This window comes from Agelaius tricolor, unplaced genomic scaffold (assembly GCF_023055355.1).
Source record: "Agelaius tricolor isolate 1412-34295 unplaced genomic scaffold, bAgeTri1.0.p SCAF_2, whole genome shotgun sequence".
Classification (NCBI taxonomy): Eukaryota; Metazoa; Chordata; class Aves; order Passeriformes; family Icteridae; genus Agelaius; species Agelaius tricolor.
Window position 1 is genome coordinate 44135723 of NW_027269262.1, and position 24712 is coordinate 44160434.

The window sequence follows — 24712 nt, forward strand, 5'->3', positions numbered from 1 at the left end:
TACATTTTTAATAGTTTATTAACACTTCAACCTTTAATAACTTTGAAGAAGGCCTGAAAGATAAGTTTTGCTTATTGACTTTGTCTTTTCCCCTTTGGCAAAATGTCACCTTTCAACTCCTCCCTCCACCCTCCCTCCTCCCAGGAGGATAATGAAGTTCCAAGCTGATGTTTGGTTGCTTCTTTTAAGTAAGTTGGCTTCAAACATAGCAGCAGAAACATGCAAGCCTGGGCAATAGTGTCTGTCAACAGCTTTTAGAGAATGAGTAGAAACACACAAGTAACTTGTGCATTGATACAAATAACTTTTTCTTAAATGAACTTTATAGATTTTTTTAAAAGTGGGTTAAATTTGGTGCCCAGAGTTACTACAGCAGCTGTATCTTCTAGTTAGCTATGTTTATTTTTTTTTCCCCCTGAACCATACTACTCTTTTTTAAAGTGCTATATTCGTAAAAATTTTTAAATAACTACTTTGCTATTGTATACTTGTATCATCTTGCCCTTTTCAGGAATCAGAAGAGCAACCTGCAACATATATTTAACTGAAATTAGGCATTTACCCTGACACAACTTTATGGGCATCATGGTCTGCTCATCTCACCAGGAGCAGGTGAAGAGACTGTATTTCCCTGTGCTTACATACACGAGTAAGCAGGCAGACAAAGCAAGAAGTTCTAACCATTTCAGGAACAAAGACAAACAATTTAATCCATATTACATAATTCACTGAATACAGCTGATCTCATCCAAAGTGACTCCTGAGAGCAAAATAGTTTTAGCATTACATTTTATATACAGCTATGAAGGGATTACGGGAAACCAAGTCAGTCTCCTTAGAGCATTACTGAGAACTCCGGTTACAAGAGCGCTGTACACTTGAAAGCATCACTTAAACCACGACCAAAGTTTTACCATCAACTTTTTTCTTATTTATGAAAAAAAGTTATTTCACTCTGATTTTATCATTACTTTAACCATATTCTGCTGCCAGGTATCAAAACCTGAGTCAGTTGCATTGAGCAATGACTTTTTTTTTCTGGTTTTAAGTCCTCTAAGTGCTAGCACCTTTGAAAACCTCCACACACCACGCTGTAAACATTTTAAGATCTTCCAGAGTGTTTTGTGTGGTTTTTCTCCCTTCAATGCAGGAATGACTGCTCTATCTGAAGCAAACTACATCCTGCACAATATTGCTTTCGTTATTTTCCACGTAATCAGTTTGGAACAGGCTATGAAAGTTTGATGTGGAAATGTTCTGTTAGAGAAAAAAATCAGAAGAAATACACCATTCTGAACCAGCGGAACCAAAATAATCAAAACCTTAACAGAGTTTTTTCCAGTCACTGGGATGGAAGGAGACTTGAATGCAGACACTGGAACAAGTAATTGGAAACATCAGTGCTTGCATGCTTAAGTGAAAACATAAGCAGTATTTGCATTTTCTCCATCATCTTCCTTGTACATGTGCAAGAGTTTATAAAAAAAGTTTATCACAGAGAGCTATGACAGAACATGATGTAATTAAAAAAAAAAAAAAAGCAGTAGAAATCAAAGGCAACCAAGATAACATACATCTTTCCCAGAACATTTTTCTCAGCTACATAAGGTGTGCATATACCAAGGTCTAACACACTTAGCTGCATCACATCAAGTCAAGCTGTCCAAGAGCATACACAATTTTGCTTACAGGAGTATACCTCTTCCACAATTTTTCAAGTTTACAAGTAATTCCCTGTATTGGATGATGCTTACTCAGAAGTACAGATAATATTTTGTTTCAATACTACTGTTTGTTTTTATGACATATTCAGAGATGAGGCAAGATGTAAGATTAAGTGCAGGGAAGCATTTCAGACCCCAAAAATGCATTTTTTAAAACTTAGCTATACATGGTTAAAACAGGTAGATCTGCCAAGAGTTGCATAAAATGCTTTTTATTTCCCAAAGGTGAGCAACTCAGAAAATATCAACTCTTCTGCATCATGAAATTCACTATGGGTGTCTGAATGTTCAACTTGCATTTTTTAGTATCTGCTAAGACAGAATTATAAACTGAGTAAGTTAATATATGTGAATTAAGTACCCTTAAGAAATCAAAGAATAATGTTGACTCCTGGAAGACACCCAGAAGATCCAAAGATGGAACAGAAGGTTGATTATTACACTCCTGCACAATCCAAGCAAATTGTTAATATATTGAAAACATTCATGTCTGGCATTTGCACCTGCTGGATATCCAAATTATTCTGTCCCAAAACAAGTTTGATAACCATCTTCTTTGTAGCTGAAAGCAGCCAGAAAACAGTTCATTTTTTTAAACAAATGGAATGGAAACCTTTTTTTTTTTTCCTTTCCCAAGCTTCAATTACAACAGTCAAAGCCAGAGACTTAAGCAAATAAACTTCAAAATAGCCATTTGTTACAAGTAGCAAATTACCATGAACAATGAACTTGTTAAGAATCCCCTCTAAAAGCACGACACACACAAACAGGCTACCCAGCAGAAAAATCTGTTAACAATTTTATTTCTTTTGTCATGTTAAATATTATGGGACAGGACTGTTAAGGATGAAGAACTCTCAACAATGCCTCACAAGGAATAAGAAAGAAATTCTGCCATGATATTAGCAAAGTAAGGTAAGGAGAAAATTTACACAGTAAGAGGCACCATTTCCCCCAGAATACCTCTTGTCATATTCCTGAATGAGTGGGATTAGCAATCTAATAAATCATTTGTCAAGAGGTAACAGCAACAGATAAAATTTTAAAGGATTATTAAAATAACATTTACAAGACTCTGAACAATTTTCGAATTCTTATTAAAACCACAGAAAGAAAGAACAATTCTTTATTTATGAATTTTCATAAAGGACTGACTGTGCAACTGATACCTGCTATTGATGACTGAATATACAATTTTGTCCAGCAGCTGAACAGTTTGTCTTTTCAGATTGTGTTTTCTAACCGTGCGAGATCATTAAAGGCAAAGCCTGTTATGATGCTGTACACAAGAACGGCCGCTCGGGCCGTACTACCCATGATGTGGTAGGTAAACAAACCTTTTTCTGGCCAAGAGAAAACAAAACAAAACAAAACAAAAAAAAAAAACCAAAATGAAAAAACAAAACAAAACAAAAAAAGAAACCAAAAAAAACAAAAACAAAACAAAACAAAAAAAACCCAACAAAACAAAACAAAAAAAAAGGAAGCTGCAGTTTTGCATGCTTCTCTCACTCATTCTTTCTACAAGATGAACTTCCCTAGAAAGAATCCAATGAAAATGGCTGCAATTACAACAAGAAGTGAAGGAAGAGAATTAGAGCCATTATCTCTGAGGGCCAAAGCTGTGGGTGATCCAGATTTATCCGAGTGCGCTACCTTTCTGAGCCTCAAGCCTTCATCCTGAGGGGAAGAAAAAACACAGATGGAAAAAAAAACATAAATACATCACTAGGATAGTAAAAGCTGAACTCAAAAGGCCATATTTACTGCTGAATATTTAAATGAAGCTTAAAAAAACCTTCAGCACATACAAAATTACATCACATCAAAATCCAAAATATGAACATAGAAAACCGTATTTTAAATAAGGACTGTAATTCACTAGTTTCTCTGCTTAAAAAATATACCAAAAATCTTGCCAGGCCCAATGAAGCATTCTGCTCTTACTTAATATGTGTCAAAATTAAATAGCAGTAATTCCTTATTGTTAAGGAGAAATACCTGCTTTGTTTAGTGTCAATGTCATCAGAATAACAGGTGTGGAGATATCATATTATTTCATAGTTCTTTAAAAGGCTACCATGGCCAATGAAACTGTTCCAAAAGCAAATATATAGAAAAGACACAAAGTCATGTATTGACTAGTTACTGGTCACTGAAATGACACCTTTACATAAAGGTACAAGAAAGTAGTGTTTCCTTACCTCCTCTGGCCAAACAATTGCTCTTGTTCACTAGCTGTTTGTAATACAAAATATTACTGCTCTAGATCTCACTCATTATTAATGAAAAATAAAGCACTTATACAAAGCTACTAATTCAGTAGCTTTGACTTATAGTTAAGGTAACTAAGGTCACCTTAAATAGGACCACTTCATTTAAGAAGAAAACTCTGCAGCTTCACTGTCTCCTCCATTACAATCACAAAGTCTCAATCACTGAAAAGTTCAAAATATACATTATATACAGGACAGTAATGTCATATTATGAATTGATCTTGACATTCTAACAGCTTTATCTACTTGCTGGAGTATACATCTTTTGGCCTAATTAGAAACCAGACCTTTCACTCAAGAAGAGTGAAGCCACTTCAGTATAAACGCGGATGCAGAACTTACTCTCAGGTGCCGATTTTCATCTGTCAGCTTCATAATCTCTGCCTGAAGTCTTTTGCACTCCTCCACAAGCTTCCTTGTTTCAGTGTCATTAAGTGAAACACTATGTGGTTTTGGCATCGGTCCATCCTGCTTAGATGTGTTCAGTACTGGGGCAGATTTGCTTGCATCTATATCATTCTGTAAACATCAAGAATAATTTGGGAATTTACTTACCTAGAGAAAAATCATCCACAGCTTAAAAGTGAAACAATGAAGCTACTAATATAGTTCAATGATGTTTATATTTACAGTAAGCTGAACAGACACACTGACAGTTCAATTCTGATTAGCTCAAGTATTAAAAAAGCAAGAGAAGATTGCACCGTTTACCTGGTACTACACTCTATTGAGACACAAATTAATACTTTAGCAGTTCAACACTGACCCAGGAGGCATCCAAAAGAGGGCATAAAATACACCAAAGAGCATTTGAACTTGGAGGGGGGGGGAAATAAAAGCAAGAAAGTAATCCTGCAATAGTAAGAAAAAAAAAGTAAAAAAGTAAAATCATAACAGGTCATGTCACAAACTCCTATGAAGTATGTGTGACACAACGTTTTGCACTTGTAATACTTTTTAGTGACGGAAAATAAAGTGCTGCACAATCATGAAAATTAAGTCTGACAGCATCCTAAATATACATTACTAATTTTGAAGAGCCACAAAAAGCTGTGAAAAGAACAATACTGAAATTAACTATCTAATTCCCACAGCTTTGCCCAAAACCACACAATCATAGAATAGTTTGGATGGGAAGGAACCTCAAAGAAGATCTAGTTCCACTCCCTTCCCCCCCTGGCCCACTACAGGCAGGGACAATTTTCACCAGATCAGATGCTAAAAGCCTGATCCAACATAGTCTTGAACACCTTCAGGGATGGGACATCCACAATTTCTCTGGGTAACTATTGAAATAAGATCCCAGTATTACTGAATGGAACATGCCTGGCCTCGTCTGACCCTTGCTGCTGGACCAAAGGTGGCAGCTGTGGTGTTTCACCTCAGAGACACCTTTGGCTGACTGGATGTTGCAGCTGGGCGCTTGGGACAGGTCCAGGCATGCAGGAACTCAGCTTTAGCTCTGGTGGAAAGGCCTTAGGTGATGGTGAAGGGAAAAGGAGATGGATTCTGCCAGAGGGTTTAATCCAGAGCTTTATTCCAGGGTCACAGATCTCTGAATCTTGTGATATTCCAACACAACAGAATCCCGACCGCGGGGTTGCTGTGTCTTTTAAGCCTCGGGGAGAGGGGGAGGGAAGGGATAGGTATGCCACCAACCACGTGGGAGGGGGGAAGGCTCAGGGGACAAGTGACACCTGGATAGGACAATGACTCCAGGGCTGAGAAGCATCTTTTGAACTTTTGCCAATCAGACAATGCCCTTGCTAGAATGTTAAGATTGACGGACAGCACTTAGCAAGGGGGCAAGGGGGAGGGGGAGGGAGAAGGTATTGGCACACCTGGGAGGGACTGGGATAGCTGAAACAGGATATTGCATCACACTGCAACAGGTAACCTGTTCCAGTGCCTCACTATTTCCTGAGCAAAGAATTTCCTCCAAATGCCAAACCCAAATCTTTCCTCTTTTAGTTGAAAATTATTCCCCCTTGTGCTATCAGTATCTGCCTGTGTTAAAAGTTGCTGCAATGAGGTGTCCATGGAGCCTCTTCCAGGCTGAACAACCCCAGTTATCTCTGCCTGTCTTCATAGGAGAGGTGCTCCAGCCCTTTGAGGATCTTCAAGTCCCTGCTCTGGACTTGCTCCAGCAGGTCCACATGCTTCTTATGCTGGGGAACCCAGAGCTGGACTCAGGATTTCAGATGGGGGTCTCACAAGGGCAGAGTGTAAGGAGGGAGAATCTCTTCCCTTGACCTGCTGGCCACATTTCTTGTGGTGCAGTCCCAGATGCAATTGGTTTTCTGGGCTGTGAGCACACACTGTAGATTCATGTCCAGCTTTTCAACCATGAGAACCCTCAAGACCTGGCAAGCCTGACTGCCAGTGAAGGTTGAGGCAAAGAAGTCAGTGGGTACCTCAGCCTTCTCCATATTTGTTGTCACCAGTTCTCCTTTCTTGTTTATCAGCGGGGTTCACTCTCCTTGTCCTTTCTTTTCTAACATACTCCACACTTACAGAATGCTTTCTTGTTACTCTTCACATCCCTTTTCATCTGTAACTTAGTTTTCCCGATCCCACCCCTACACACCCTCATGTACTTCCCAAGTCAGATGTCCCAGCTTCCACTGGCTGTGCATTACCTTCTTCCACAGTGCAAGGAGCAGATCCTTGCTCAGCCAGGCCATTTTCTGGCCTGTCTTCCTTGATTTCTTACACATGAGGATGGAGAGCTCTTGCACTCTAAGAAAAATGGCCTTAAAGAGTTGGCCCTAAAAGGGCCTAAAGCCCCTTAAGCGTGTAAAGAGATGACTTTTTAATTAAAAAGCAAGCTCCTCTGTCCCTAGGGACAGTTTCTTAGGAGGAAGTACAAAAGGAGGTGGTTTTGTATAGCTCATTACATTTCTCTCACTACATTACACACTTTATAAAATTAAAGCCAGAAAGTAGACAACCAAGTGCCTTGATAATAAATGCTCAACCTTTACATTTTTACTGTTTAACACACATTTAGGAAGTTTACACCTTCATCTCATAAATTATCCTTTCCAAAAAAGAAAGAAAAAACAATAAACCAACCCCAAAATCCCCAACTACAAAGCAATCCCTACACCCCCTTCCCCTCAAGATTAAACTGAGATTGCATCTGAAAACTATAAAGTATAAAAATAACAAAAATACAGGTTTTTGCAACTGCTCTCCATTGTTGGAGTTTTTAAAGGTGTGGTTGGACAGAGTGCTCCTTCTGGGACAAGATATTTGACCACATGGTACTTCAAGGTCCCTTTAAACCTGGGATATTCCATGATTCTGTGAATCCTTAAAAAGTTATGTACTGAACACTCCTCCTGTCTTATTTAGTGCAAATTCCATCAATTCATTTAGTCATTAAATCAAGTAAGTTAAAAAAAACCCTGAAATTTCTGTGAGAGCCTACCAGTCAGTGTATGACAGTTTCTTATTCCTTACTTACCAGTTTATCATTTTCATTGGGCATTTCAAACACACATCTCAATTTGGAGTCCATCAACTCATCAGGTTTCGCTTCTTTCCACTAAGAAAACAATTAATACAGTTATTTAACATGCTGCACTCATGCAAACATCGCAACAGTTCACAAGATTGCTCTTAGCACTGACCTCCTATACAGCTGAATAGCACGCTTACCCTCCCTGCAATTTTCAGACTTGCTTATGAACAATGCTTTTTGTTCACACTCACTGCTGTGAAGTAACAAAAGCTAGAGATGGTTATTCAAGTCTGGAAATGAAAAAGAGTAAACTGAATGCAAGGATAGATCCATCAGAGGTTTGTATGACACAGGGAGGGGACAATACAGTGGTTTCTTAACAAACAACAAGAAACAAGTAGCATCTGAGTCAGTTTGAAAAGAAAGTTCTAGCCCTATTATGCCTCAGTAAATGTACTGCTTGTATCCCATCTTGAAAGCACTGACTTTAAATAAAAGATTGAAAGACACCTTTTAGTGACTCTACATGTGTTCTAGAGTATATTTCTTTAGTTCTTCAAATTTTAGACTGTTACCCACTTTCACCTTTTACTGCATATCATGTAACAATTTGGGCCTAGAGAATTTTTCAAAGCTGTTTATAAAAAACATTTAAATTTTAATGATTATCAGTATATTTAAATAACTAAACTATGTTGGAATCTCTCTACTCAACTGACAATTAACTTTCAAAGCATGCACCTCATGTAGTTGCCTTAAATTCTTGGGCTTAGAGACAGGTCTGAAGTCTGAAGCAATTTTTCTAATAGGTCCTCCTGTTACCTTATAGGTGTTGCAGATTCAAATGTTCAGGTTTTTCATAACATGCTTATTTTTTTTTCCAGCAGTATTAGTTATACAGTCACTTTTAACTACAATTAGCAAATTTCTGCAAGATCTGTTTCTCAGTACTGTATACCTGAACTCACTAAGAAAGCAGTTATTTGAAAGGTATTTCTGAAGTTGGTTTTTATATCCTTAACCAAACAGGCAGGCTTCATTTACCAAACACAACCAAGAGCTCCTAGAGCAGATGAAGAAAAACAAACCAGTTCAAAAAGGCAGACAGATGTTAACATTCATGTCTCCAAAGCTTCACAAAATCTAGAAGGTTTTCCACAGCTTCCAGTGAAGAGTGATGCCACAGTAATCTTTGCCTTCATATAAGGGAACAGAGACCAAAAGGTCTCTTGGATTTCAGCAATTTATAAAATCTCATCTTTATCCTTTGTTTCCCCTCTCCTTCTCTGCCTTGAGTGAACATCGAATGTACCTGTGTGAACCCAGGCATTACTTAAAACAGTTTGTAGAGTTAGAAGCATGTGCAACGTTGACCTCCACCTTAGGACATACTTATGTGAGTCCACATACACCCTAAAAGGCATGTTCTGACAACTGAGGGCTTCATTCCCATTGGTGCCAGCCAGCAAAATCAGAAATAGGCACCTTACTTCTGAACTAACAAGCACAAACCTACATACCTTCTTTCTGGATCTTGCATCAGACCCACCTAGCCTAAGAACTAAAGTTACGACATGTTCTATTGAAACAGAAAATAAATCTATCATTTGTGCTGTGTTTAGCCAGCACTTGGTATCTTGTAGGGAGACACAAGATCTACTTGATCTTGGTATCTTGTAGGGAGACACAAGATCTACTTTTAGTCTTGAAAATGTTTTAATTCGTTATAATCCCATTCAACATTTCACTTAAACACTTTTCGTACCAAATGAACCCCTTCACATACAGCTTCAGGCTTGTTGTTTGAATATACTCTTGATTCGTTTAATTTAAATCTGTTTATCCCTTTTAAATTAGCTGCATATAAAGGTATAATATGCCCATATTTTAACACTGAACTGACCTTACCTTAGACTCACTCCTATTTCCATTCAGTAACCTCTATGCTAATCACTACAAGCAAGTTCTAAGAGGTGACCTTGTTCAGAGAAAACTCAATTCTTCAAAAAGGAATCATTTCTAGTTAAGCCAAAATTTTTAAGGAAAAAGATACATCAGCCATTTTACTCCAATTTTACTTACCACTGCCTCCATATCTGTAATATTTGGTGGTGCATAGGTTGTTTGTACCATGAACTTGTGTTTACTCTTCTCATTTGGGTCATAGTCAAAAGGCTGCAGCATTACTGTTCCAAAGGAAAAAAATAAAACTGTGATTCTTCAGCTAATTACTACAGCAAGTATGTACATACAGCAAGCACTTCAAATTTAGTCCTCATTGAGCAGACACTGAAAGTTAAAATGCAAAGGCAGTGCATACACTGTAGAAAAAGGGACTGAGAGGTCAGAGTCTGGTGTGGCTGACATGATTATTTCTGTAATTACTATAGGAAAAGACATTTCATATACAAATACGAACAAACATCCTGTAAAAGAGACCGAAAAAAATTACATCTAAATATGTGTATGTGGGAATAGACTTGAAACTTGATCTACCAGAGAATGAGGACTCAATGAACTGGAGAGATAAATTATTTTGCAGTGTACATACACCTGTCTTCCACAGAATGGGAATTTCAGCTCAGTATATCCTTATACAAAATTAAGAGAAGCAGAGGCAGTTTTCAGAAAAATATAAGAAAAAATACATGGAGTCCTATAACAGTAAACTATATATGTACCTATTTTATAGCAATGAGAAAGCTGTGGCAGAGATACTGATAGAGCTTGAAAAATGCAAAAGCAGAGGGGAAAACATTAACAAGTAACAGTAACAACCTTTGAAGGAACAAGAGTAACATTGTATATTATGAAAAAAACTCAACAACAAGCAATTTCTGTTAACAAGTTAACAGCAAACGACGACAGGATAATAAATAGTAAATTTAGAGTATCAATGTAAAGAAAAACAGCTCTTACGCAATTTGTATTTCAGGAAAAAAATGAAAAAACATGGCAGAAGAAGTGATCTACTTAGTGATCCACAGTTGAAAAGTAATAAATGATTAAAAACTGACAGTGGACTTCTATATAATGATTTTCAAATCACATTTCCAACAATGAATTTAAAAACTGTCTTGGCTGTGAATCAGCACAATGCATTAAAGAGGCTGAAGACAGCTAACACTACCACAACATTCAGTTTTGAACATAAGAGCTTCAGCCCACAGTATCCTATAGTTATTTCTCTCTGCACAACAATATGAGAGAAATCTATTTTTAATTATATGAAAGATGACTCAGCACTGAAAACATTCAGCTGAGAGACTGATGAGATAAAGTGGGTCACTAGAAAAATAATCTGTGCACTTATCTTAGCAAATGACCCAAAAGAAATTATATGCCTAAAAAAAAATATGAAGCTGACACTGTGGGGAAGAGAACTTAGTTTTGAAAAGCACTGTGGAATCACTGTAACTAAACAATGGCACACAAAAACATCTTGAGGTCACTGTAGCTGAATAACTGCATGAGAATCCAGCAATACAGAAATAGGCACATCAAAGACTTCCTGCCATGCCAACTGAAGACTCAAGCAGTATGACACGTTTCCCTTTATTGGAGATCCTGAAGCCACAATACTGTTTACAGCTCCAGTACTGACTCATTTAAAAAACCAAAATATTTAAAGCTTTAAAAAGATAATTTATAGCTATGAAAACACACAGGATGTAATCCCTCCATCTATTCAATTCCCTGAAGAGAAATGCCAGCAAGATCTTGATTGTGATATTGAACTACCCAGTGGAAAAATCCCAGATACCAGGTCAAACACACAGCTAAGGTAAAATGGCTCTAAGTTGTAGTTGAAGACAGAAATAAAGAAGTTTTTGACTATTTGAATCTTAAATCAATTCTTAAATCTTTCATCCCCAAGCCAGTGAATAAATACCACGAGTCCAGATGCTGGACTGCCATGGGAAGCAATAATGAAGTTTTAAAAGGCTCCATTCTACAGATCATATTAGATTAGAAAACTCCTAAAGGAAAGTTACTCTAAAGTTTTAATCAATCACAAACTTGTCTTGCCTTCTTCTTTGCATCATTTGAACATATCACCTGAAGATAGCTCTCCAGCTTCTTTTAAACTTCCCAAAGGGTGTAAGAATGTAGATCTGAAAAGCTGTGAGGATTGCTCCCTTATTTCCCTTTTGCTTTGCTACAGAAGTCTCCAAGGGTTCTAAAATAATCAGTTTTCTAGACCTAGGAGATGTAGGAGTTCACATCTGTATTGCCTGTGACATCTACAACCTGAATGAATATCCCTTATTCTAGAGATTCTACCACAAAACGGTCAGGAGAATGACCTACAAAAACCATTTACCAAATCTGCAGACTGTTATCTAGTCTTCCCATTTTCTTGAAAAAAACTACTAGATACAATTGTAAACTATTTTTTTCTTAAATGCTATGAACTATGAAATGTTACACTTTAAGCACATCAGAGCAGCCAAGAAATGTTCTACTTCAGGATACAAACATGAATATAGTAGTCTGAGGCAAATGTACTGTTAATGTCACTGCCCATTTTCAACTTGCTTTTCCTCCTTTTGAGAGCCACAAATAAATGTGACAAAGGCAAGTATTTCTACATCGAAGATTTTTTCATGTATCATTGCAGCTCTACATCAAGTTGTCATCACACTAATGAGGGGAATCCTTTCTATTTAAAAATAAAAAGGTTTTAAAAAGCTGACATACTTCAAACAGTCTTTAGGATCAAGCATTAGGGAACTGCATCAGAGGCCTTAGGAACACTTAACCTACAACTGCATGCATTTATTTTTACCTGAAACAATTACAGATGATCCTGGGTCAATAATTCCACTGTTTGGCCTCACACAGTATCGACGAGGTGCTGTGGTCTTCACTTTGAAGCATACTTTTCTATCTGATGGATTTCGTAGTTTAAGATTTGTAGTTACTACATCTGTAAAGGGACCTAAAAAAAAAGGTTGGTCTTTTTAAAATCGCATCTCTGGAGAAGAAATCTGTTTATACAGTACAAGTAACTCTTAAAATACATCTTGTTGCCAACAAACTGGCAAAAGCAGGTTAAATCATACACCTGTTAGGCACATACCCTGTGTTACATGCAAAGAGTGCTCCATCACCTTAGTTATAACAACATACATTACAACAATCAAGAACTCTTAAATATTACAACAGACTTGAGCTGCTGGCACAAGTGGTTCATATATGTATACGCTATTCCTACCAAATCATTCTTAATATTTGCAATACCTAGAAGGTACTGGTCACATGCAAAAGTAAATTTCACTGAATTGTTCTTCAGGAGTAGAAGTCACACATTCTTTGGAACTCTTTCAATTGTTTAGAGAAAGAAAACACTGAGACTAAAACTTAGTCACTGCTCTTGAGATTTCAACTTGGGTGGGGTTCTGACCTCCTATAGACTTAAAAGAACAAGGTATCAATCTCCTCTTTTAAACTCAAAATAAGCAAGAGAGATGATACTCTGTTTATGCATGTACTCCACCTGATCCACAGAAAAGCAATAGTCGCTATTGCAGTTGAAGTTACTATATTTATGTATTCAATGCATAAATATACAAAGTGTACTCTCTAAACTGTATTTATGTTAAACCTTCAGGATAGGAATCCTTCCAAGTCTGGACAGGAGGCATAATTCTAATATCAAGCTGCAAAAGCACATCTTCCAGCAGCGATCACCTTCATGCAATGCCACACAGTAACAGCACAAAAAATAAGGTTCACAGCATTCTGAGCAGTGTTAATCTTCCTTATGTTTGTCATCTGAAAGCAAGACTGCAAGGGCTCTAGAAAAATGGTGTTTCATATGAACATGAAATTTATTCAAGAATATTCCATGTGTACATTAACTTTTAAGAACCTTCTTTATAGTTCTTTAAACACATTAAATAACTAGAAAATATTTTTTATCAGTATTGAAAACACAAAAACAACTTTTCCATTAAAAAACTACAATGAAAGCTAACTTCAGATTAAATTGGATGAAAAATATAAGTGATACGAACAAGTGGTAAAGTATAACAAAACCACTAATTGCATGACACATAGGAAGTCAATTCAGAAAAGTCTGAACAACACCTTATTCCAGAGAGGAGTCTGCACTTCTCTGAGGGAAAAAGCTCTGCCCACTAGCAAACACGTTACTACACTAGAGGGCTCACTATTTGACTGATGCCTTTATTTCTAAAACTCATTCCAAGTACTTGATTTTGAGAGAGCGTTAAACAGTCCTAACACAAAACACCAAGATACAAATACATAAAGACTAAAAAGAGAATCCCTGAGAACCAGAACACTGAGATGCAGATGAAGATACATGCAAGCTAGGTTTCCATTCACTGAGGTTCTTTTGACAAAATAGGAACTGGTATTATTTGTCTGAAACTTCACTTCTGATCTGACTTTACATGGTGGATGAAGTAAGTCATCCTCTCAATCCAGGCAAATTTGACACAGCCCCCAAGATTTACAAAATTACTTGAAAGTTTCCTGCCACTTACCTTTTCGATGGTTCTTGCACGATCTAGTTGTCTTTACCTATAGAGGGAGATTCAAAAAAAAACCTCCCATCACCCATACCACAAACTGAACTAAAACCAGGCAGCTGAATACTCTTCTCATTCTAAGACTGGTGATACACTCATAACACACCCAACATGTATTTTTTTCAAGCTACACCACATTTTTGCGGAAGTTATTCTGGGAGTTTTACTAACAATCACCTAAGCTATTAGTCATCTAATAACCACTGCTTTTGCAGTGCCCAGAGGCAAAGAGCACTTTGAATCTGACTTTCAAACTTGAGGGCTACTTTTTTTTTAATTGCAACTCTAGGCAACGTGAGGTGGTCTGCTTTTAAATCTTCTCAACTACTTTTACTAAGGACACTCTGCACAAAGGAAAAAAAAATTACACTGTTCAGAGGCTCATTTTGAAAAGCACAGTCATCAAGAAAAGGAGCTATACTATTCAAAACCAGCTTGTTTCAGACAAAGCAATAGTGAATTTATAAACTGACAATAAAGTGGTTCTTAAACAAAAATAAAAGATGTTCTGTTTCTTTTGAGACACGAAAGGTCTCCTCATGCCTGCCTTTTTAAAGTGTGCCATAATGAGATAGGATTCAATATATTCTTCAAATTACTCTGCTATTTACTGTCAGTTTCAACACCTCAGATAATTAAAAGAAATCTGCTTTTCTTTCCCAGGTACATGAATGCAGTGACCTCCTTTGCATTCCCCGTATACTTCACCAAAAAAAAGCTTTTAGCTCGGGGACACTTTTTAGAATCTGACATTTCTTTCAGAGGTGACTGAAATCTTTTTCAAGGTCTAGAGGATGCTTATGACAGCTTTACCTTTTACCTGCTTTCTAAAAGCTTTAAAGAAAATAGCTGTATAAAGACTCTCAAGACTCGCAACCATCAGATTTAATAAATAGGTGGTAACAAATTGGTGCACAAAAGGAAGAGAGGACTGAATTTCACTGTTCCTGCAGAACCCAGCTGTTTGGTAGTTTAGTGGCAAACCAACAGCATGGATCTGAGCAGGGACAGGCAGGAACAGACAGAAGGATAGTAAATCAGAAAAAAAAAATCTAGTACCTTTCTGAGAAGCTTCATGATCTAAGTTAGCATGACAGAGCCTTCAAAAAAGAAACTGCAACACCTGAAGAAGATTCTAGAGTTCACTATTACACAAACATAAGCACCACTACCTTTGCAGGAGCGGGGAAATTAAACACAAGCTGGCAGTAATAGCCTAAATGCAAAATCCTGAATTACAAACGTTCTTGAGAAAAAATGTGGGGCACAGGCACAGGAACCAGGAAGGAGAAATGTTTGGATTGTACTACACAGACTGCAAGTAAACAAGGAAAAGGACTGGCGAAGATGGATACAAACATTCTGCTCATGCATCAAAATGGACAAATGCACACCCACTTCATTTCAGTAAATATTCAGCTACACCAGGGCAGCATTATCATCTCAAAAATAGCATCTCACCTGCTGCTTGCATGCTACTCAGGTCCAAGTAGATTTTTATTTAAATCTCAGATAGGCTTATGTCTAACTGTACACATAGAAGCTGTGGTAATTCAACTAATAAAATCCTCAGGCTACATACCAATGTAACATCATGTCTAATGACAAGAGGTCACTGCTTTATAAACCTGTAATCTCAATCAAATAACCTCTGGAAGTCAAGAGTTACTTCAAAGGGGACAGTGAGTTCAATAACTCTCTTAGTAGTGTAAATTCAAGACACAATTACAGCATCTTCCTGGAATAAAGGTTGTGAAAATGCCAGTTTGTCCCAACTGGTTTTGAATGGAGCAGTAACAATTCATGCCACAAGTCTCCCTATCACTTTGACTTATGAGGGCCTTAGAAAAGAAGGACAGACACCTGCTTAATCACACCCAGAAATACCAGATCTACCCAAAAACTTCATGTGCTGAGTTTCTTTTTCATCTAGCTTGCAGTGCAGTCATCACACAACATTAATGTCGGGGTTGCCTCTGGCAACTACACAGCTTGGACTACAGCAACTAGTGGGCAGGAAGAAATGCCACGAATTCTGCAGAGCCAGTTTCTACTGCTGAAACAGTGCCAAGTTTCCCAGCTTGCCACAAGCTTGCCAGTTATAATGCAGTAAAACCAAAATATGCATATTACTGGATAGGTAGGACCCAAACAGAGATCTTTTTCATCAGTGGTGTCATTTTCATTTCAGATTCAGGTCTCCTTCACTGTCCCAGCTTCAAAACCCATTTTTCTACCCTGTGAGACAGTCAAACATCAGGGAAAAAATGATGATGTGAACACACCTTCCCTAGTGTGGGAAGGAAGAGTTTAGATAAACCTCCACAGGTTTAGGCAAAGGTGAGAGACCCATGTCAGAATCTCTAGCTGTACAGAGCAAACAAAGCACTTCTGAGAAGGGGGCAGGTTTGGTCAGCAAGAAGCTCCATTCAAAATAAGAAAAGCTGCCATAATGTACAGAAAAAGCCTGTCTTAAAATACTACCTCTACATAAAATTGGATAAGAATAAATTATAATTTTATTAAATTACACAAAATCTTTGATAATTAGAAGGCACATCACTTGTAGAGTTGTACAAAAATGAGCATGCATTATTTAACAAAATCAACAGCATTCTATGAAACAGCTTAAGTGTTAAGCACATTGCCTGCTTCGATTTAAGACAATGAACTGTAGCTGCTGCAAAAGCCAATGTTTAAGCCAATTCTGCCAGAAAACATTCTAGTTCATGCACTGAATTAAAGTTTATTTAAGCTGTAAATTGACACAGCAAAGTGATACATTCAGCCACATCTAAAAACAATGTAAGTACACATAAAAAACATACGGACTGGCAAAAGGAATCCAAACTCCTTAAAATGTGTTATGGTATTAACCTCAAAAATATGGGGATTATATGCTTTAAGTGGAATGCTGTTTTTTAAAAGCTGCTGCATCACCTTTGAATTTCCAAGAGCACTTGAAACATACAGAACACTTCAATGCACCTTAACTAAAACAAACTCAGGGTAGTTTTCTTTGGGTGCACAGTACAGTTAGGTTGGGCAGACAAAGAAAACTCATTTACTGCATTTGACAGTTTGAGCCCTAATAAATGAGAAATGGGCTCAAGTCAGCAGAATAAAAACTAATAGCATTATTTTAAACCAAGCAAGAGAAACTTTGAGACCAAGTAAACTGACTTTTCAGATAGACCTGAGAGGAACAGAGTAAGATCTCCAGCAACTTCTTCTGCCAGAATCAAATACAACAATGGAGTAAAGAAAGAGTAAGTTAAATTAAGAAAGCTCCATGTAATCTATATTTGTATTATGTTGTATGGAATTTTTTAATTAGGCCAAAATAGAATTGTTTTTCTTTCCCATCATTTGACATAGCAATCACAAAATGGCTGTGGCTGGAAGGGACCTCTAGAGGTCATCTGGCCCAAAATCCCTGCTCAAGCAGGGATACCAAGAGCCAGCTGCCAGCACCATAGACAGAAAACTTATGAATACATGCAAGGATAGAGACTCCACAGCATCCCTGGACAACCTGTGCCACTACTTGGTCACCCTCAGAGTAAAAATGTGTTTTCTCACGTTCAGAGGGAAGCTCTTGTGTTCCAAGGTGTGCCCAATGCCTCTGGTCTGCTCATGGGCACCCATCTCCATCATCTTTGCACCTTCCCTTCAGGTATTTTATACTTCAGAAGATTCTCCCAAGCCTTCAGTTTTCCAGCCTGGAGTAGCCACAGCTCTCTCAGCCTCTCCTCCAAGGGAGATGCTCCAGTTCATCATCTTCCTGGCCCTTTCCTGGACTCTCTCCATGGTGTCAATGTCTCTCCTGTACTGGGGAGCCCACACCTGGACCCAGCACTGCAGCTGTGGCCTCACCAGTGCTGAGCAGAGGGGGAGGATCACCTCCCTCAACCTGCTGGCAACATTCCTCCTACTGCAGCCTGGGACACCACAGGCCTTTGTAGCAAGGGCACATTGCTGGTTCATGATCAACTTGGTGGCCACCAGGATGCCCAGGGCCATTTCTGCAAAGCTGCTTTCCCAGCTGGTCAGATCCCAACCTGCACTGCTGCTTGGATGGCTGTTCCTCCCCAGCTGCAGGACTTTGCACTTTTTGTTGAACTTCACAAGGTTCCTGTCCGCTTGTCTGTCCACCTGCCAGCTCCCTCAGCACCCACGTGTGCACTGCACCAGAGTCCTTGGACATACTCTGTCTAGCTTACTTAAATATTCCTTGACCAGATCACCTTCCACTAGAGGTACTGAAGGAAAGATGTCTAAAAATGAGAAATACTTGTGTTCTGTAGCAAGTCAAAACTACCTTGACTATCAGATAAGAAAATCAATCTTAAAATATACCCAACGCACTTTATTGCTCAAAATTGAATTTTATAGTCCTTTCTGAAAAAAGCATAGGTGACATAGCTGACACAAAAGAAAGTGAGTGGAATTTTTTATTTCCATACATTTGTTTTAAGAAATTAATATTCAGACCGCTATGAAAAAAATCTGAAGAGAATATATAACATACATTGCCATCAAACATAAATAACTCCTTCCTCTTGAAATACCAGAACCATGAGCATTCAAACTGGAAGAAAAATCCCAACTCTAACAAATCACCTACATTAAAATTATTCATGGTCTATGAAGCATAATAACTTAGGTTTCATGGATTAATACTTAAACATGAATATGAATGATCAGGAATAATCAGTGGATGAAGGTAAGATATTAATTATACATACAAATAATCATGGCTCTCACGAAGATATTAATATATTAGAGCAGCATTACAGAATCTCACTTCTTATTCTACCCTGGCACTTAAGAAACAGTTATGTTTTATCATCAATCTGCATGTAAAAAACAGAATGCAAAACAGGCTTTGTAAGAAAGCTGACACACCTCAATGTCCACAATTCCTGAGGGCTGATTCTAGGCTACCACTGTTTACAAGGGGTAACATCAGATTTTATCTGAGCTCCCCACGATGACATGCTGTCAGCATTCATGCTGCTGATGTGTCTATCATAGATTTTTCTTTCTAAAAAATGCTGAGACAATGCCCATTTTTTAATCCTAAAATAACTCATCTTCCTCTGTCAAAGGGGCAGAGCCTGCATATGGCTACACAGCTTATTAGAGGTGCTTGTGCAGATGCTGGCACACGGGCTTTACTGGGGGCTGGTGTAAGAGAAATGGGAGCTGAAACCTTTTGCCTGCCATTCTGACAGAGAAAAGACAAAAATACAACACAGTGACATTTCAAAGCAGACAAAACATTTCCTTACATGTTTTTTCTGGATGAAAACTTCTTATTTTCACCCCAGCTTGTGACTAAAATGTTGTTAGTAGCCAAGAAACCACAGGAAAAATGCAGTAAGCATCTATCTCGGGGTAAAGTACAATCACAGATCATTACCAGGAATTCTGATCAAAAGAGCATTATTTTCTTTATATATTAGATAAAATACAGACTAAATGTAGACTGTCCTGTATTTTATGTTAAATATGGGCAATGGTTTCTTTAGCCCTAACAACCACAAAATACCACTAGCTGCAAGATGGTATAACATAGAATAACTTCATCCAAAGATATTATTGCTGGTATTAGCTTAAGCTTTAAAATGTAGCAGCCTAGGCCCAAGTCAGCCATAAACATCTAATCCTGACATTTTTCCTACTGAAAGAGTGCCATTACTAAAGGACGATCTGGTTACTAACATCAAAGAGATGCTTGTACCTTAAACTTAACCTCCATAAGAGAGTGAATTTCTTACTCACAATTTAGCTGTACTCGATTATATTGTTATTCTTGTCAGAGACTTATTAAGAGCATACTAAAATTGGTAGGATAAAGTCTTCAGGATCTAATCATAAAGTATTATTCATACCAAAGCACTGCTGAAATAACAAGAACAGTAGAAATATTTCAATGGTGCTTAACTTGAACATTTAAACCACCAAATTATCCATCCAAAGTCCTGAAGCAACTAATATATACATGCAATCTTTCAGTATGGATTTAGTTCAGTAAGAGCTATGTTATAAACCCTTCCTGCTGGAGCAACTATTATCTTTGCTTGCATAAGGTAGGATATTTAATGAGCTTGATATTTACAGAGTTTCTTAGATTTCCAGAATACTAGCATATTTGATCAACAGAACTAAATAAACAAGTAACTTTTCCCTTTCCTTTTTCCTTTTAAACTTGCTTTGTATTTAACCTGCTGTAGCGGTTTCAGTGATGCTGGAAAACCCAGATGTGCTGCTTAAAATATTCAAATATCCAGCAACTGAAAATCCATATGCATCAGCATGTAAGGAATCTCCCATTGGATACACCTAACTGATCTGCATTGCAACATACAAGATACACTTCAAACTCTATAGCAGTAATCAGAACACTTGTAATCATCTCAGGTGACAGCTGTAGTGGCACATAGAAAATCAGTCTTCCCACAGAAGACCTGATCAAAAGCTCTTGCCCAATGCACTCCAAGAACTGGGTATCAGAGGCCAGACACAAACCTTGAACAAACCACCCAAGCTCTTGTGGTTTTCACTCGTTTCCTTGCAAGCAATATCCCAACAGTGTAACAAAGTAACTTTAAAAAATCAATCAAATTCGCAAGTCTCCCAGAATGGACAAGAGCCCAGAAAATTCTTAAAAGCAAACAAACAAACAGTTTTAGCTGTTGGACCTCTACGTGGTATCCAACCTTGGCCAAAACAGACTTGTGTATCTGACATTAAAATCTCCTACAGACAGGACTAGCTGACACTGGACTGCCTCCCAAACACATCAACAGATCACTGCAGCTTCAGGGTGACTTTTCAGTCTCTGGAAGCACAGGCCACAGGTCTCCATTTCCCAAGCCACTGAAAGCCAAGCACAATTATTTCCTACAGTCACTCAGGCAAACAAACACCTGCTTCAAACAGAAGTTGCATTTAGTCGGTCTTGTCCACCAGGCAGGACCACAAACTCCACTTCCTCATCAACTTCACATCCCAGTACTGAGCTGAGCTAATGCAGCCACACTTCTCAGTACCAGCCAGGTCACTGCTACAGAAGCAGCTGGAGTTCCAACCTGAGCTGTAACACAGAACGTGCCTGGTAGATGACTGGTGGACATTCAAATTAAAAAATGAAACAGTTTTTACTTTCAGTGGGTCTACTATGTTTACAGGCCTTATTAGCACCATAGTGTTTAACATGATAACATGTTAAATTAACATCATATCCATATGGACTAGAAATACTAGGTTTATTTCAGATACGGAGCAGTTAGTCCCACATATATAATTTTTAAATTCATAGATATCCCTTTTTACAAAGGAAAAAAAATTAAACATATCTCAATCAAGCTATTCCAATGTCTTGGAATGTAACACAACATACCTGCTTTGCTTAAGTAAATAATTGTGTACCATTAATGTCCTACCAAACTATCAAGAACATTGCAAACTCATGACCTAGGAGAAGCTTTCTGAAGTCCGCATGAAACTTATAATTTTGTAAGATGGTATCTGATGAATTTAAAACTATTTTTGTCCACATAATTTTCAGAAGGTTGGTTCAGACTGACATGATTCAGATTCAGCTAAGTTTCTAATGATCTAAATACATTCACAGCCACTTGAAGCAAATTCATTTTTCCACCAAGTCTATCCTTTAGTCTAGATAGATTTTCTTTTCCCCAGTGCTTACCTTGCTGATGTATTTATAGATAGCAATCAGATCCCCTTTCAGTCTTCATTTTGCTAAGATTAACAAGCTAAAGCTATTCTATTTCTACTTCACTTGTGTTAATAAAGTTGTCTTTGCATCATTCCCATCTGGGTTCATTTTATCTGACTAGGTGTTGCCAGGGATGCATTCAGATGAAGCTTCATCAAAGGCAAAAATCTTGACATTAATACTTTCCTCACTACAAAATTACAGTCCTGTATTTGCCCCATTTCATGACTTGTCACATTCACAATAAACCCATGATTAAGTACTAGTCGCTAGTTTTACTTCTTTTTCATCACCTCTAAGAAAATGGTTTATTATTAGCACACATCCCTTTTTTTTTTTTTTGCATTCATCACATCTCCTAACCTTGCATTACCAGTGAGCTGTACCAGCATACTCCCACCCATACCAAGGTCATTAATGAAAAATGGAACAGATTTTCCTCAAAAATATATCAAAATGTATTGAAGACAAGGAGTTAGTGACAGCCAACATGGCTTTATCATGGTCAAATCAGGCCTGACTAATCTTGTGGCCTTCTATGGTGGACATCAATGGACAAGGGAAGAGCTACACGTGTCACCTACCTGGACATCTGTACAGCCTTTAATATGGTCCCCCCAACATTCTTACCCCTAAATCAGAGAGATATGGGTTTGATGCATGAACTGTTAGATGCACAAGGAATTGTCTGGGGGGTTTGTCCAAAGAGTTCCTGTCAATACCAGAACGTTCAAGTGAAAACCAGCAACAAGTGGCACCCGTATCCCCCAGAGATGCATACTGGGACCAGTATTACTCAGTGTCTCCATGGATGACACTGGAAGTGACATCACCCTTGGCAAGTCTGCACCAAGTGACACCAAGGGAGCGATGCAGTGGATTCACTGGAGGGAAGGGAAGCCATCCACTGGGACCTGACAGGAGGGAAAGGTGGCTGAATGGGAATCTCATGAGGGTCAGCAAGGCCAAGTGCAAAGTCCTGCACGTGGGTCAGGGCAATCCCCAGTATCACAGATAGAGAAGGTCTCAGATCAGATTGCCACATTCTACCTGGGACACTGCACGGTGTTCCATGTTCCATCTACCTCAATGTCTTCTTTCTTTCCTCTAAGGCTTTGCTTACTATTGAGGCCAGACCAATTCAAGCACTGAAGTGTCAGAGGAAGATTTTAATCCCAGTTAGACCAGATTTTGAGAAACAAAAGGCAGAAAAGTTCTAATTTGATCATCTTTATAAATTTCATGCAAGCACTTTATTTTCTTCCTCTTCCATGTTTAATTAAACACATGAAGTCCTACAGCAGGATAATATTCAGCAAACTATCTTAATTCACAAGACATTTCTCATATAGGAATGAACAGAAAATATCTGTTTTCCTTTACATAACGATCTATTTCTAAATACATTCAAATACTAAAATGAAATATGACATCTACATTGCTAAATAATTTTAAATGCCAGGAAATAACTTGATACAATCCAAAACAACACTAAAAGGCAAGAGAAGCAAGAAGCCAAGATAACCACGCCTCAAGTAAAGTCCTACCACCTTAAGAAAAACAAAGTTAGTAAAATTCTAACTTGTGTTTATGCATTTTTATTTTCAAAAATACCACATCAGAAATTATCTTAGTAGAGTCATTTTGCTGATTTTTTTTCTTTTTAAAGAAATTAGCTTACACTCACTTATCAGGTTCATCTGACACCTCAAGCCTTGTAAACTGACAACTTCCAAGCTGGAAAGTGTAATACCTATCTAGTTAGTCAGGGTTGGTTTTTCCACTTTTAATACAGTAAGTTCTCTTCAGAAACCTTTTCTATTTAAATTCATGGTTTATAAGGGAAGCATGTAAAACCCTTTAGTGACTAATAGTCACAAAGATCTGGTTAACAAACATGTCCCAAAGACAAAGAAAGTAAAATGTTCACAAACCATGGTCAGGCCAAAACAGGAACAATTTCTATTTCCACAATGGACAGTTGGTGCACTAAATACTCTGATCTATTTACTGATGCAATAAAACAGGTCCTCTCAATCCTCTCAAACTTTCTACTTTTCAACCTGGCCTTGAACAACAGTACACTGTTCATGCATAATACAGAATGTCTTTATAATATTAATAAAAATGTCTTGTGGTGATCTAGAACACCTGCTTATGCTATCAACAAGCAGCATGAATAAGCACTTTATAGTAATTACAATGCAAAGGTGAAGCTTTTATATCAATCATTGGTACACACTAGAAGGACAAGATGTGAGGTTTGGATAGTGTTTCACTGTTTAGTGAAGCAACAGCAATATTAAGCAAAACAGAGCCCTATAATTTTCAGGTAAAGGACTAAACTTCTAAATTTTCACTGTTGTATATACCTCTACCACCACAGGAAAGTATTTCATTACTGAATCTTAAAACAAATGACAAACTAGTTCTGCCAAAATATAATCTAACACTGTAACACACCTGACTTCACAGATCAATATAATTCCCTTTTTACAAGGCAGTTTTAAATGCAGTCTAGCACAGTGGTAGAGATGATTGTATAACATAATACCACCTAATAAGCAACACCTGGTAAAAAAACATTACCCTTCTTTATCTTCCTCAACACATTCCCACAAATCATCCTGTGCTTCGATCTTCAATAACACATATAATGTAAAGAAATTAAAATACTAACAAATACTACATTTGAGCCATGAAACAATGGATAGAAGTATACATATAGGAAGAGCAAACAATGCCAAGAATCGCTCTTGTATTTAAAAGAAAAAAAAATGTCAGACTACGTGTTGAATACTGAGTCATTTTATTGCCATTATGCAATTCTCAGCCAGTAAAAATATTAACTTAAATGGAACCATTTCAAAGCATCAGAAAGTCACAACTATATTAGTAATCACTTACAACCAGTTTTTCCCCCCTCTACACTCCCACTC

The 24712-nt window shown here is 37.7% G+C and overlaps 1 protein-coding gene across 1 annotated transcript in view; it reads right to left on the reverse strand.

Annotated features, from left to right (window-relative positions):
- Positions 1 to 24712, reverse strand: part of VAPA (VAMP associated protein A) — a 29307-nt gene continuing 4595 nt past the window's right edge. The window contains exons 2-6 of the mRNA XM_071417033.1: positions 12256 to 12408; positions 9549 to 9652; positions 7470 to 7550; positions 4343 to 4519; positions 1 to 3404 (exon numbers count right to left, since the gene is read on the reverse strand). Coding sequence (XP_071273134.1) covers positions 3246 to 3404; positions 4343 to 4519; positions 7470 to 7550; positions 9549 to 9652; positions 12256 to 12408 — 674 coding nt within the window. The 3' untranslated portion in view covers positions 1 to 3245. The remainder of the gene's footprint in view (positions 3405 to 4342; positions 4520 to 7469; positions 7551 to 9548; positions 9653 to 12255; positions 12409 to 24712) is intronic.